The sequence below is a fragment of the Phyllostomus discolor genome, chromosome 4 (genome assembly GCF_004126475.2).
Source record: "Phyllostomus discolor isolate MPI-MPIP mPhyDis1 chromosome 4, mPhyDis1.pri.v3, whole genome shotgun sequence".
Classification (NCBI taxonomy): Eukaryota; Metazoa; Chordata; class Mammalia; order Chiroptera; family Phyllostomidae; genus Phyllostomus; species Phyllostomus discolor.
This window is the reverse complement of record NC_040906.2, coordinates 27,545,129-27,559,369: the sequence shown is the minus strand read 5'-3', so window position 1 is coordinate 27,559,369 and position 14,241 is coordinate 27,545,129. Positions and strand designations below refer to the sequence as shown.

Below are 14,241 nucleotides of genomic sequence, written 5' to 3'. Positions count from 1 at the left end.
TTGCCAATTAATTTGATTACTGGTCAATCCTAGGATCATTCCACAGGTCTCAACCTATTTTATTACATATCCCTATGTTCTCTGTTCATTCCTCTGCATTTCCAGATGTTCAATTTGTTAAATTAATGAATGAATTAGCGATTGATTAGTAGGAAAACTGATGTAGCTAGACCAGGCTCGGTGAAAATGAACATTCCTTAACAAGATTTATTGGTTTAGTATTACGATATAGTAACATTTGAATGTATATATGTTAAGAAAAAAACTCGTGTTGATTAATTTTGAAGTGTTTTAAGATGGAGAAAACAGAAGACATTTTTTAAAATTCTGTTTCAGAGTTTATGGAGTTTTTTGTTCTGCCTGTTTTTTTTTTATTACCATGATGTAGAGTTTTTTATATTAATTTTTATGTGAGGCCTTAAAAAGATTAATAATTTTTTCAATAAAAATGTATACTTATGTTTAAAACAGTAATTTGTAGTTATTTCACTACCAGGAAATTTTTTTGGTGTCCTCCCTGAGTTCCTTCATTCCATGTTTTGGAAGACTTTTGTCCACTACTGTGTATTTTGAGGAAGTAAAAGATTACTTTTTTTTCTCTTTAAAAAAGTTAATCAGACACATTTCAGAAACAAAACCCTGAGCAAATCACATGGTATTTCCAGCTGCCAAAGCTGCTGACCAGAGGGGTCAGTGTTTTGAAGTGAAGGAACAGGAAATTGACATTTTAATTTTCTTTATCATAGATTAAAAATACACTGAAATGAATGCTAACAGTATCTATAAAGCATTTTATAAATACTGAAAATTTTGTTACTGAATTCTGTTTTCTGTATATATATTTGATATTTTAAAAATTAAGTCATCTAAAAAAGGTGAGAACCATTCTCTTAGACTGTTTCTCTTAAATGCAGTAAAATACACAATAAAATTTACCATCTTAACCATTTTTAAGTGTATACTTCAGTAGTATTAAGTATATTCACATTGTTCTGCAACCAATGTCAACAAAACTTTTCTCCTGCAAAACTGAAGTTCACAGAAGGCAAATAAAATGTTTATCTTTGTATTGTGTTTTATTCCACAAAACACTGAAGTGCTATATTTTAAGTATAATTTTTTCAGTGTTAAAAATCATTTTGTAGCTAGTAGTGGAGTTATTTTATAGGTATTATTATAAGTATTATTTACAGACTCTTTTGTCTGGATGTTAGTATGTCTATAATTATGAAAAAAACCACAGGCAGAACTATTCCTAATTTTTAGATAACTGAAAGTTTTATGTATTTGTACATATGTCCATAAGTTGTTATGTAGGCAGTAGTAGGTATTTATATTTGTTCATGTATTTGTCAGCTATTACCAGTAAACTTCATCAATAAGCCACCTCCCAACTCAGTAGATTTAACAACAAGAATTTATTCTCATGATCACAGGTCTGTAGTTTGTCCCATACAGACTGGCCTCAGCCCCAGACTATAGGATCAGTCCAGCTTTTCTCTTTCTGGGTCTCAGAATCAAGGGAACATCTACTCAGAATTAGTTCTTATAGTGGTTTACTTGACCACAAGGAGCACAAACACAGCTATCCAAGCATATTTTAGATCATTTGTTAGTTTTAGGGTATTTGCCAGTTTCCCATTGGTCTGAGCAAGTCACATGGCAAAGTTCCAAGTCCAGGCATGAAGAGGTACATTCTATCTACCGTGAGGCTATGTGGATATATTTCTATTACAAGCAAGTGAGAATATTAGGAAACAAGAGTTACTTCCTAAATTTAAAAGTCAGCTTTTTAGCACCTGTATATTTAGTACCAACTCATTTTTGTGTGTTATAAATTTCTCCTTTTAAAATAAAAATGGTTGCATATAAAAGGGGTAACCAAAATGTACCCTAAAATGGTATAAATCAAAATTATTTCCCACTCTGCTAGCTTTTAGTACAAATGTTTTAGTTACATAATTTTCTACATTGTTTAATGTTAGCCCTTTAGGAAAGAAATAGCCTTCTTATTGTAAGGATCAGTAATTTTTCCTTTTTTGTTAGGTCAGAGTTTTTAGTTGATGATTATTAAAAGTGCTGGATCTGCCCTGGCTGGCATAGCTCAGTGGATTGAGCGCAGGCTTCAAACCAAAGTGTTGCAGGTTCGATTCCCAGTCAAGGTACATGCCTGGGTCTCAGGCCATGACCCCCAGCAACTGCACATTGATATGTCTCTCTTTCTCTTTCTTTCTCCCCACCCTTCCCTCTCTAAAAATAAATAAATAAAATCTTTTAAAAATATTAAAAAAAATAAAAGTGCTGGATCTATCAAAAGATTGGAGCTATTGAACAGTCACTCATTTAAAAAGATTAATATAGATATTGAGTAAGTTGACAGCTGTTTGAAGGGCATCATTGGGGGTCTGGATTGGGGGGATAGAGGGATTGAGTAAAAAGAGAAAAGAGAAAAAACTTGTGAACACAGACAACAGTGTGATGATTGCAAGGCAGGAGGGGAGTCCCAGTGGGTAGAGTAGAATATGGGGAGAATAAATGGTGATGAAAGGAGACTTGCCTTGTGGTGGTGAACATACAGTGGGGTATACAGATGATGTGCTGTGGAACTGTGCACTTGAAACCTTATAATTTTGTTAACCAGTGTTACCCCAATAAATTTCATAAAAAGGAAAAAAAGATTAATGTGGTTTCTTTTGCAATTTGATACAATACTAAAATATTTTTAACTTAAATTGCTTTTATCTCACCTTTACTTCACAAAGATCATAACTATGGATTTTTGTATGTGTTTTTGTTGAAAAACCATGAAAAGAGTTGAACTAGAAATAGAACTTCCAGTATTGCCCAGAATATTATCATTGCTTTTAAGCAGAACATGTGGGTGCCTCTAGGACAAGTTTTCAGACAGGAAAAATATACAGGGAGAAAGAATGGAACATTTGAAAAAAGGAAAGTTAAAAGATACAGAGTGAGGCAGAGAGCAAGAGATAGAGAGCAAGCTTGGGTTCAAGAAGAGCTAAGGAGTGGGAAAAAGTGTTGGAGAATGATCCAGTACCAGCAGCAATTATTTAAAACTCCATTGGCCTCATCACTGCCACAGGGTTTCTGTCACTTTAACTCTCTACTCTCACTATATAGGTAGTGGGATTTGTAGGAACTGAACAAATATTTATGGGCAGTTTGGCTGAGAATAATCAATGATGATCTGCTGAAGACACTATTCCTTTTACTATCCTTTCATGGAAGACTAGATGTATATGTTTAGAAGGTCCTTTTAAAGAATTGTCAAATAAGATACAGTATGTGCTTTGAGAATAGGGGATAAGGGAACAATCTGGGAACTATGGAAGAGATGAATTTCAAGGATTTCAATGGTTTTAGATATAGGTTTCCTCCGCTATCTGAAAGTAGAGTGTTCCTATGAAATATTGTGTAAGCTGAAATAGTGTAAAGCAAAGAAGCAATAACCTTAGGACACATCTTACTACTAACAGATGCACAAAATGAATCAAGATAAAGCATAGATGTTCACAGACATAATTCAAAGCTGTAGAAGCTTGATGCTGAGCTGCTGAGTGTAGTACTTGTGGAAGGAGGTTGGCAGTGCCCTCCTCCTCTGTTTGGGTTCCACACTGCCTCCATAATGGTTCACTGCAAAACAAACACTGAACATTGTATACTTTTTGCCTTTTTCCCTAAAAGTGAAAACCCTCATCAGATTTTTTTTGAAGATTTTATTTACTTTTAGAGAGATGGGAAGGGAGGGAGAAAAAGAGGGAGAGGAACATCAATATGTGAGAGATACATCCACTGGTTGCCTCTCACAAGCCCCCAACCAGGGATCTGGCCCACAACCTAGGCATGTGCCCTGACTGGAAAATGGAACCGGCGACCCTTTGATTTGCAGGCCAGCGCTCAACCCACTGAACCACACCAACCAGGACAGATTTCTTTTGGTTAATGAAAACATATTAATATAGCTCTTTTGTAAAACTGGAGTAGCATAAAGCAAACTTTCAAAAAGCTTTTATTTCTGCTCTGTCCCTACCCTAGAGTTCATTTTTTATTAACTCTGGCTTTCTTGGTTGCTAGCTAGTACCTCTGCTGCCCCAAAATTAGGAACAGCAAGAGGATGCACAGCCTTTTCATTTGTCTGCTTTGTTTAATACTTTCTCTTGCCAACGAAACTGGATAATTTAAAAATACTAAATATAACAATATATATATATATATATTTATGGAATATTCTTATGATGCTTAATAGGGATTGCCTACATTGATCTTTACTTATCATTATAATAAGTTCCAGACTCAATACAGGGGAAAATAACTGCATTTGTTATATAGAAAAGTAACCCTGAATGAATTTCATCTACACACAATAGCATGGTTAAGTCTTGAAAACGTTATTAAACAAAAATTCCATTTATATAAAATTCAGAAATAGGCAAAGCTAAGCACACAGAGAATGTAATGCTGTTAAGAAAAGCAGGGAAACAATTAGCACAAAAGTAAGGGTATGGCTGTATCTGGGGAGGAGAAAAGATGTTATGACCAACACGGAGCAGATAGGTGGTTTCGGGGATTCTCAATGTTTTACTTCTGGGTACAGGTGGTAGCTTATGTGAACGTTTGCTTCATAATAATTCACCAAACTGTGCATTTGTATTATAAACACTTTTGTGTATATGGCTTATGTTTTATAATTTTAAAAATGGTTTAAAAAATAAAAAAACTAATGGGAAAACTAGAAAAAAGCTAATTATTTTTTCTATATGTCTATCTTGCTTTTCTTATAAAAGTGAGCACAAGTTACTATCATAATTTAAAGAAATCAAATGGGGGCGGTGGTTATCTATACAATGCACTTCATATTTTTTGGTCCAGTCAGTGAATAACTGCAAAATGTGATTTCCATTTTTATAGTCAAATTATTTCATGGTCATTTTCTGAGAACAAGGGTGTTATGTATGAATTCTAATTTATCTGTGTCATGTGTGTGCCAGTTAGGAAAATAGGCTAAGGATCTCTGGGTGACTTGACTCTGGTATGATTCTGTGAGAATTGTGAGAATTTTTGAGTGGTTTTGTTTTGTTTTAAATGACAAATATTGCAGTGATTAGATTTCTATTTTTCTAATGTTAATTTAGGCTGAAATTGACGTTTCTTGGGTTTTGAGGATCTTGATTGATGTTTTCTAAGAAGTATTAAAACAATCATCTTTAAAAAAAGCATCTTCAATACCACATGATATCACCTTTAACAGGAATCTAAACAACAAAACAAAACAAAACAAAAAACTAGCAAAATATAACCAAAGACACTGAAATAGGGGATAGTCTCACAGTGGCCAGAGGGGAGAGAAGAGGGAATTTCAGGGGGGAATGGGTAGGGATTACAGGAACAAATTTGGAGGACACATGGACAAAAACTAAGGGTGGGGGGTAATGGGGGGAAGGGGGGAGGGTTGGGTGGAGGGGCTGGAACGGGAGTAGGGGGGAGAAAACTGTACTTGAACAATGATTGAAAAAAAAAAGATATTAAAAGCTAAATTAAAAAAAAAAGCATCTTCAAAACTGTTACATGGAGCAATAACACCGTTTTGTTTTATTCTATTTATGTACAAAGGCAAAAATAAAATCTGAACAGAATACAGGCAATTAGGCCTGATAGAATTATAGCAAAAATAGTTTGAGAACATATTTAATGGTGTTTTCACTATACTTTAATGGATTTTTTTAAAATGTAAGGATAGTCTGCAGATTAATCTTTATCTTTTTTTTGATTTACTAAAAATTCTTAATCTATTAAATTATATTTTTACTTATTTAATTACTATTCCAGTGAAATGTAATTAACTGTTAGTTTTAATCCATTCTTTAATAAAGAAACATAATGCTGAAATTCAGTCTCCTAATCACAAAACACCTATTTTAAAGAAATTAAATGTATAAATCTTACAAAGCTAGAAGGTAATAAGAAAACTAGGGATTGAATGTCTTTCCTGTTTTCCTTTCCTTTTAGATGTTTTGTTTTGTTTTTTGGTGGTTGTTTAATTTAGATTGTTCCTCTTTCTCTCTCCCTTAACTGTCCCATATTCCTTTTATAATTCAGCCATAAAATGCCTGGACTCAGCAGAGTATGGACTGATTGTGTTTATTGTAGTTACTTGTGTTTGTTTCTTACAAGTTTAGTCTATTCACAATGATTTTGGTATGCTAAATTTAAAAGTCTTAAATAGTATTAAATACCAATTTGGGAAAAAAACAAGAAATCTGCCTCTTCTCAATTTGTTTTTAGGACATTAAACATAAACATTAATCTGATTATGATTACTGTATAATTGCCATTCTAAACATATTAATTAAAATAAATCAAAATTGCTTATTCCTTGTAGAAATATTTGTTCAAAACATTGAGCCGTGCAAATATATTATCATCACAGAAACAATATTTAGCAATCTGAATTATTTTGCTAAGGAATTCATTTAACTCTGATCACATTATTTTTATCTTAAATGTTGTTTTCTCTGCTTTTATGAAGTGTATATTGCTTTAAAAAATTTAAAAAACACTAATCCCTAATTTGCTTTTTCATGCAGAGTTGTAAAAGATTTAGGAGTCACCATCACTGCCAGTGTGTTATATTTAAGATTTCCTTTGTTGCTTGTTGCATATGCAACAAAGTTGTTCTTTCTTTGACACAGACCCAGACAAAGGCTGAGTGTAGCAAGGAAGCAAACAGCAGGCCTCCAGTAGTGGCCCCTGCCTGGCTCCAGGATTTGTAAACAGAAACATCCCAGGCTCCAATAAGGCAGACAGCGGTTCCCTGTCTGTTCTGCATTCAGGAAGCGCTTGCTTGTACAATCTGAGCCATTGCACGCAGGCATACATAGCAGTGTTTACATTTGGCTGAGTAGTTAACTGAAAAAACTAAAAGGGAGGAAGAAAAGGGTTTATGAGCTTGGGAAACAAAACAATTCAGGTATAGCATATGTATGTAAAAAAGAAAAATAATTTTAAAAAACCCAAAAAAACAAAAATTAGGAGTTTCCTGGTTAAGGCCTCTTTTATTGTACAGATATGTAAATACACATTGAAATATTTTTCTCTGGCAGTTTTTCAGGGACCTCATATTTTTAGACCATGTCACATGTCCTGGAAAGTTTTCCATTTGAAGTATTTAACCATTAGCATGGTTTTTAAACATATTTAAAAATCTACTTAAGACTTTCCTGTATATGAATTAGTGTTTTCCATTGCAGATTTGGGGTTAATGAATATTTTTATGTAAAAGTTATGTTGCATTTTCTTTGTAAATTTGCAAATAAAATCAAAGAGAATGCTGAGGCTTCAAGAAACACTAGAAAAGTCACACAGAATTTTGGGATTAAAAGGACTTTAAAAGTCACCTAGTATAACCAACTTTTTTAAAGCAGTTTAATATATTTCAGTAGCAAAGTTATAGGAACAGCACAGAAGACAAACATTACAAAAATGTTCTTGCATGTAGGAAAATTCAGAAAAGTATAGTAAGTGGATGGAATCTACTCTATGCTGTCATTAAGATATTTACTTTTCTAAAACCAGTTTCTGACATTGTCCAGAAACATTTTACAAGCTTATTTATTTATAGTTGTTATAAAACAACTCTGAAACTTGTTCATTGCAACATTTTTAATTGTTACACATTTGGCATGGATAGCACACATGTTGGTGTTCTCAAAAAAGGCCAACTAGACAATCCTCACTTCCCCTAGCCCCCTTGCAAAGCACCAATAGCTGCATTGTGGAAGTGCAGACCTTTTGACATCCTAGCAATTTCTCATACCAAACACTGAAAGATATGTTTGGGAATCAGAATTTAAGTGGACTCTGATAATGTCTAATTTCACGAACTACCACAGTACCAAGCCTGTAGCTATTGAAGTTTCTTCACTATAATCAGCCAAGATGGATGCTACAGAATTTTTGTATTAAAACTCTTAATTATTTAGAAAAGTCCCTCAGTCTTTTTAGTCTGTATTCTTTACATTCATTTATAACAGGTTAGGTCATCGATTTTTAAAGCCCAAATTAGATTATAAAAAAAAACATTAAGGCAACATCACAAATATCCAAAGATGAGATGGAAAAATTGAAAATCATTTTCAGTAATTTGTAAAAACATAATGCTCTGACAATCTCAAATAGGCTTTGAGAGTATCCCCATAAATTAATTGATTTTCAAAATTATGTCCCTAATCATGTAGAAGAAAAATTGCTTCAGCCCTGGCTGGTATGGCTTAGTTGGTTGGAGCTTTGTCCCGTAACCTAAAGGTTGTAGCTCACTCCCAATCAGGGAATACCTAGGTGGCGGGTCCCATCCCTGGTCCTGTCACGTACAATCCCTGCTCTGGTCTGGGCGCATATGGGAGGCAACCAGTGGATGTTTCTCTCTCACATCAATATTTCTCTTTCTCCCTCTCTCCCTTCCTCTCTCTCTCTCTCTCTAGAAGCAATGAAAATGAAAATGTCCTCAGATGAGGATAAAAAAAAAGAAAAATTGCTCCAATGTATTTAACTCATGAAAGCAGGAGAAAAGTATACTTTGGTTTTAGGAGTATTTTGTACAAAATGGTTCACATTTTTTTTTTAAATTTAATTGTAGATACTCATTGGCCTCTTTTCTGACATTTTTAGCTCTGCTGTACTAATCATTTATCAATGGCACTGACAGACAAGGAAATTGCCCCCCTTTTTGGGCTGGGTGGAGATAAGTAACTTAGTTTTTAGTGTGTTGTTTAGATATCTCTAAAATATTCAACGGGACATATAAGATATATTTGTTAAAGAAACTCCATGTATATGAATTGATTAATGCAATTTTTGAATCCACATATTTCAGAAATCTTTCTAGCTGCTGTATGTCCACATCAAAGAGATTTTTCTGACACATACATTTCTACCTATACAGCTAACAGTTGAGTCAGGTCTAGGGCAGAGGTCTCTTTCCCTGTCTTCTGTTACAGAGATTATTCCAAGCTTTTAAGTTCTAGCTCCTCACCATTGGTTTAGGTACCCAGTATTTGACTCTGCCTCTAGCTCCCTGCTTAAGAATGTTTTCAATTAGGTCAAATGTAGAATGTAGTATCACACATTTATATCCCAGTAGTTTTTTCTCATAGATTGTGTACAACTGCTGTGTAAAGGAAAACATCACTCAAGACTGTTTTGCCTTTTATTCTAACCAAAACCAGCACTTAAGTTCTTATGAAGTGTGTTTAAATCATACCCCCAACAACTTTTGTTTATTGCCTAACTACCATTTTTTAAAAGATTTTAATTACTTTTAGAGAGAGGGGAAGGGAGGAGAAAGAGTGGGAGAGAAACATCAATGTGCAGTTGGTTGCCTCTTGCATGCCCCTCTTGGGAACCTTACCTGCAACCCAGGCATGTGCCTGACTGGGAATCCAACCGGTGACCCTTTGGTTCTCACACCAGCACTCAATTCGCTGAGCCACACCAGCCAAGGCTAACTGCCATTTTTAAGACTGGAAGTAGCTGTTCTCATCTCAACTATTTTAAGTTTCCTCTTGGTAGTAGAAGAGCATGCCTACTGCAAAAGACTGTTGAATTTCACTGTAGAATAACTGGCTTTTTATTTAGATTGCTGGCCCTCGTGTGTGTGTTTTTTAATGGATGTCATCCATAAAGAGTTTGATATCATTATTTATTTTAAAGGTAGTGCCATATTTATTAGTTTTGCTGAATAAAGTAGGGATCTTTTGTAGAAGAAAATTACCAGATTATATATTTCTGATGCTAGCATTGCTTTGTAATCTACAGGTGTCATTAACAAAGCTATCTACATATAGATAAGCTTAAAAGACTGCTGTTTGAACAGACATGCACATGTGAGGAACATTCTTTGATTCACAGCTGCTTTCATTCCTTATAGAATCTGTTGTTTGCAGGATCCTTGTTGACTTCATGATCAGCCCCAAGTTTCTTCTCATAAACATCCCAGACCTTTTGGTTTCATATCAGGCTGATTTATCTGCCTCAGCAGCCCACAACTACACAAAAACAGTTTAACTATACTTAAGAACATCTTCTAGATGGTTTTGTCCATTCCCCCACCCCTTATTCTCTAGTTCTCTCTAAAGAAATAATTTGATAATCCTATATTGATGATTCTTCTAAGATATGGATAGTCAAGTGTATTTGATTTATTATGGGCCTGTTTTAGACAAAGAGGGTCACTTCATAGTAACAAATGTTCAGTTCAATAGGAAGATAGAACAATTTAAAATTTGTATATAGCTAATAATATGGCCTTAAAACATATGAACCAAAAATTGATACAACTGAGACAAATTGTTAATTATAATGGAAGATTTTAACACCACTTTCTAGTAATTGATAAGCAGTCAAAAATTCAATAAACAGAAGGTTTGAACTACTCAGTGAATAGACAAAAACGTGTTGACCAGCTTCTTGCTAAAAGCTACTGAGAGAGTAATGTAGAGCAGGGTTGTCAAACTCATTTTCACTGGGGGCCACATCAGCCTCGCAGTTGCCGAATGTAGAGCTCCTTACCCCTAGTTAAGGAGTAGTTGTACTTATACAGTCCTAAAATTATAATCGGCCCTTTGAAGGCAACTGTGAGGCTGATAGGCCCCTGGTGAAAATGAGTTTTGACACCTCTGATGTAGAGTCAAGGTTTAAAACCAAATGTGATTCCAAAGACTGTTTTCTTAATATACTGTTCCATCTATGCTATTCCATTATAATTAATATTTTAATAATTGAGAGCACAACTAACAGGTTTTTGTTTAATTGATTTATTTTAGATAGAGGAAGTGGGGGAGAGAGAGAGGAAAAAACATGGATTAGTTGTTCCACTTATTTATTCATTCTTTGGTTGCTTCTTGTATGTGCCCTGACTGGAGATCAAACTTGTAACCTTGGCATATTGGGACAACATTCTAACCAACTGAGCTACTCAGCCAGGACTAACTAATAGGTGTTTCAGTGTTCTAAATCTATATAATCTATATAAAATAAGCTGTATGATGAAATATATAATTTTCAGTTATTAACAGTTTATTAATTTTGCCCTGGCTAGTGTAGCTCAGCAGTTGAATGCCAGCCTGTAAATCAAAGGGTCTCAGGTTTGATTCCCAGTCTAGGGCACATGCCTTGGTTGTGGTCCAGGTTCCCAGTAAGGGGCGTGTGAGAGGCAACCACACACTAAAAAAATAAATAAATAAAATATTTAAAATATATTTTTTATATTTCCTTTGATATAAAAACACTACTGATTTGACTATGTATTGATACAGCCTTTCATATTTAAAAATTTATTTTAAAGATTTATTTTTTAGAGAGGAGAAGGAGGGAGAAAGAGTGGGAGAGAACATCAGTGTGTGGTTGTCTCTCACATGCCCCCTACTGGGGACCTGGCTCACAACCAAGGCATGTGCCCTGGACTGGGAATCAAACCTGAGACCCTTTGATTCACAGGCTGGCACTCAATCCACTGAGCCACACCAGCCAGGGCTATTAACTATATTTCTTATGCTATACTTTACATCCTTATGACTATTTTGTAACTGCCAATTCGTATTTCTTTCTTCTTTCATCTTTTTCACCCATCAGTTTGTTCTGTGTATTTGAGTTTGTTTCTGTTTTGTTTGTTCGTTTATTCTGTTTTTTAGATTCCACGTATAAGTGAAATCATATGGTATTTGTCTTTCTCTGTCTTACTTATTTCCCTTAGCATAATACCTCTAGGTCCACCCGTGTTATCACAAATGGTAAGATTTCATTCTTTTTTATGACCAAGAAATATTCCATTGTTTCTATGTACCACATCTTCTTTAACAATAACTATTTTAAAATTTGTTTGCTTTTAGGTCCACCTCACTCATTTAACCGAGATGAGACAATAATCATTGCGTTAGCATCAGTCTCTGTATTAGCTGTTTTGATAGTTGCCTTATACTTTGGATACAGGATGCTGACAGGTAAAAATGTCACCTTTTGTTCTGTTGTTTATTAAACATGCTATTTAATTGAAATTTATTTTCTCCTTTTTAAAATCTCCATGCTAAAAAACATTTCCATGCTACAGTAGCTCACATCTTTCTCTCTTAATAAATGTTTTTCCTTCAGTGTTTATAAATCTTCAAATGTATACAAAATACCCCTCACTCAGCTTTAGTGATTACATCTATATATCATCTATAGCTCCACTCACTGCACTCGTCTATGCCACTTTTTAATTTAATTTGCTTTTTCAAATTATTTTATTTCAAAATAAAGTTTAATTTACAGAAAAGTTGCAAAGATAGTACATATACCATTACACAGCTTTACCCATTATTGACATCCTATATAGCCTTGGTACATTTGGCAAAACTAAGAAACCAACATTGGTACATCACTATTAATTATAAACACCAGGCTTTATTTGGGTTTCCCCAGTTTTCCCACTAATACCTTCTTTCTGTTCCACAATCAGCCACTGGATTATTTTAAAGAAATCACAATACCATTTATTTATAAATACTTTAGTATTATTGCTGAAATAGAGGGACTTAAAATATATATATAACCCCAATATCCTTTTTACACCTTAAAAATAATAATTTCTCAGTATCATTAAATATTCAGTTGGTTCTAATAAACTTTAGGTTTGATGAGCTTTTTAGGAAATCATTTATGTATTAATTTGAATAACTTTAATGAAACTGTCTTGGTAGTATTCTTTAAGGTTTTAAACTAAGTCTGTTCCTGGAATCATCTCACAGAATTCAGCTTTCACCTTAGTCATCATTCATCTTCATTTATAGATAATTCCTAGTTTAGTAAATAATTTTACTCCCATTGACATTAGGCATTAGTCTTGTTGCCTACCATTCTGTAGCTCTTCTTTTTAATGGAAATATAATAAAAAGTATAATAAAATCTTCATTTTAAGAGAAGCACACAGTAACTTCTTTTGTCTATTCCTATAGGAGACCGTAAACAAGGTCTTCACAGTATGAACATGATGGAGGCAGCAGCATCAGAGCCCTCTCTTGACCTAGATAATCTGAAACTTTTGGAGGTAAGATTGTTCTTAGATTATGAACTGTTCTTTCTGCTCCCATGTTTGAGACAGTGACTTCATTCATTCACTAAATCATTTGTTTATTTATTCAACAAGCATTTATTGAGTACCAATTTAGTGCCAAGTCCTATTCTAGGCACTGAGAATGTAGCTGAACTGTAAAGCTGTCCCTCTTGAGGCTTATATTCTGGCAGGAGAGAATCTACAAACAGGTAAACAGATCTATATTATATCAAGCAGTAGTAAGTGCTATGGAGAAAAATAAAACAGATAAGAAAATAAGAAAGCTATGGAAAGGGAGTTATTTAAAACAAAGTATATTTAGAAAGGAAATGACCTTTCGAGTACAGACTTGAACTTTCAAGTATGGGAATAAAGTCATGAAATTCTGAGAACGTTCCAGGCAAGGAATCCATAGTAGAGGCAAAATAAATATTACTTGTCTGTGCATGCAGTATATATTTTTATAGGCACATAGGACTATTATGTATTCCATAGAGTTTAATTTTCATTTGGTAATTTCTCAGAGTCTGTATTAAAAGTTTTATCATGATTAATGTTTTATTCTTTATTAGTATAAATAAACTATGATCCCTAAACCAGAGACTGTTAAGTAATAGATAACTATGGTCCTAAAACTACAGAGACTGTTTAAATAGTAGATGTGGTAGATTTGATAATTTAAAACATTTTAAGAACCTTCCGTATGAGAGAAAAATATAACAAAGTTAAAAGCTAAATTCAACACAGAAACAAAGAATTTATACAGGGCTAATATAAATCAATATGAAATAAATAATAAAAATGGACAAAAAGGATTAACTGTCAATTCACAATAGAAGTGTGGCTAAAATATGTATTATAACTAGATGTCTAAATCAGTAAATTAAAAGAAATATTTATTAAAACCATAGGATTTTATCCTGGACTGAGTAAATGAACCACTCTCAAACACTGCTGATTTGACCATATGTTGAATGGTTAAAAGGTTGTTAACTATACAGCCTTTCTAAAGGACAATCTATCTGTTAAATTTTAACCTAGACACACTGAGTGAAATATAACAAATACCCTTAAATAGATTATGGTAAATCCCTAACCTATTTCAGTAAAGTAAGAGAAAACTCCAGCAGCCAAAAATT

The 14,241-nt window shown here is 33.8% G+C and overlaps 1 protein-coding gene across 4 annotated transcripts in view; it reads left to right on the top strand.

The window, feature by feature from the left end:
* Positions 1-14,241, top strand: part of BMPR2 (bone morphogenetic protein receptor type 2) — a 144,214-nt gene that overhangs the window by 93,446 nt on the left and 36,527 nt on the right. For 3 of the 4 annotated variants that reach the window (XM_036023049.1, XM_036023048.1, XM_028510586.2), the window contains 2 exons: positions 11,901-12,011; positions 13,005-13,096. In XM_036023049.1, coding sequence (XP_035878942.1) covers positions 11,901-12,011; positions 13,005-13,096 — 203 coding nt within the window. Of the gene's footprint in view, positions 1-11,764; positions 11,802-11,900; positions 12,012-13,004; positions 13,097-14,241 lie in introns of all 4 variants that reach the window. The other variant, XM_036023050.1, reaches the window with a different exon arrangement.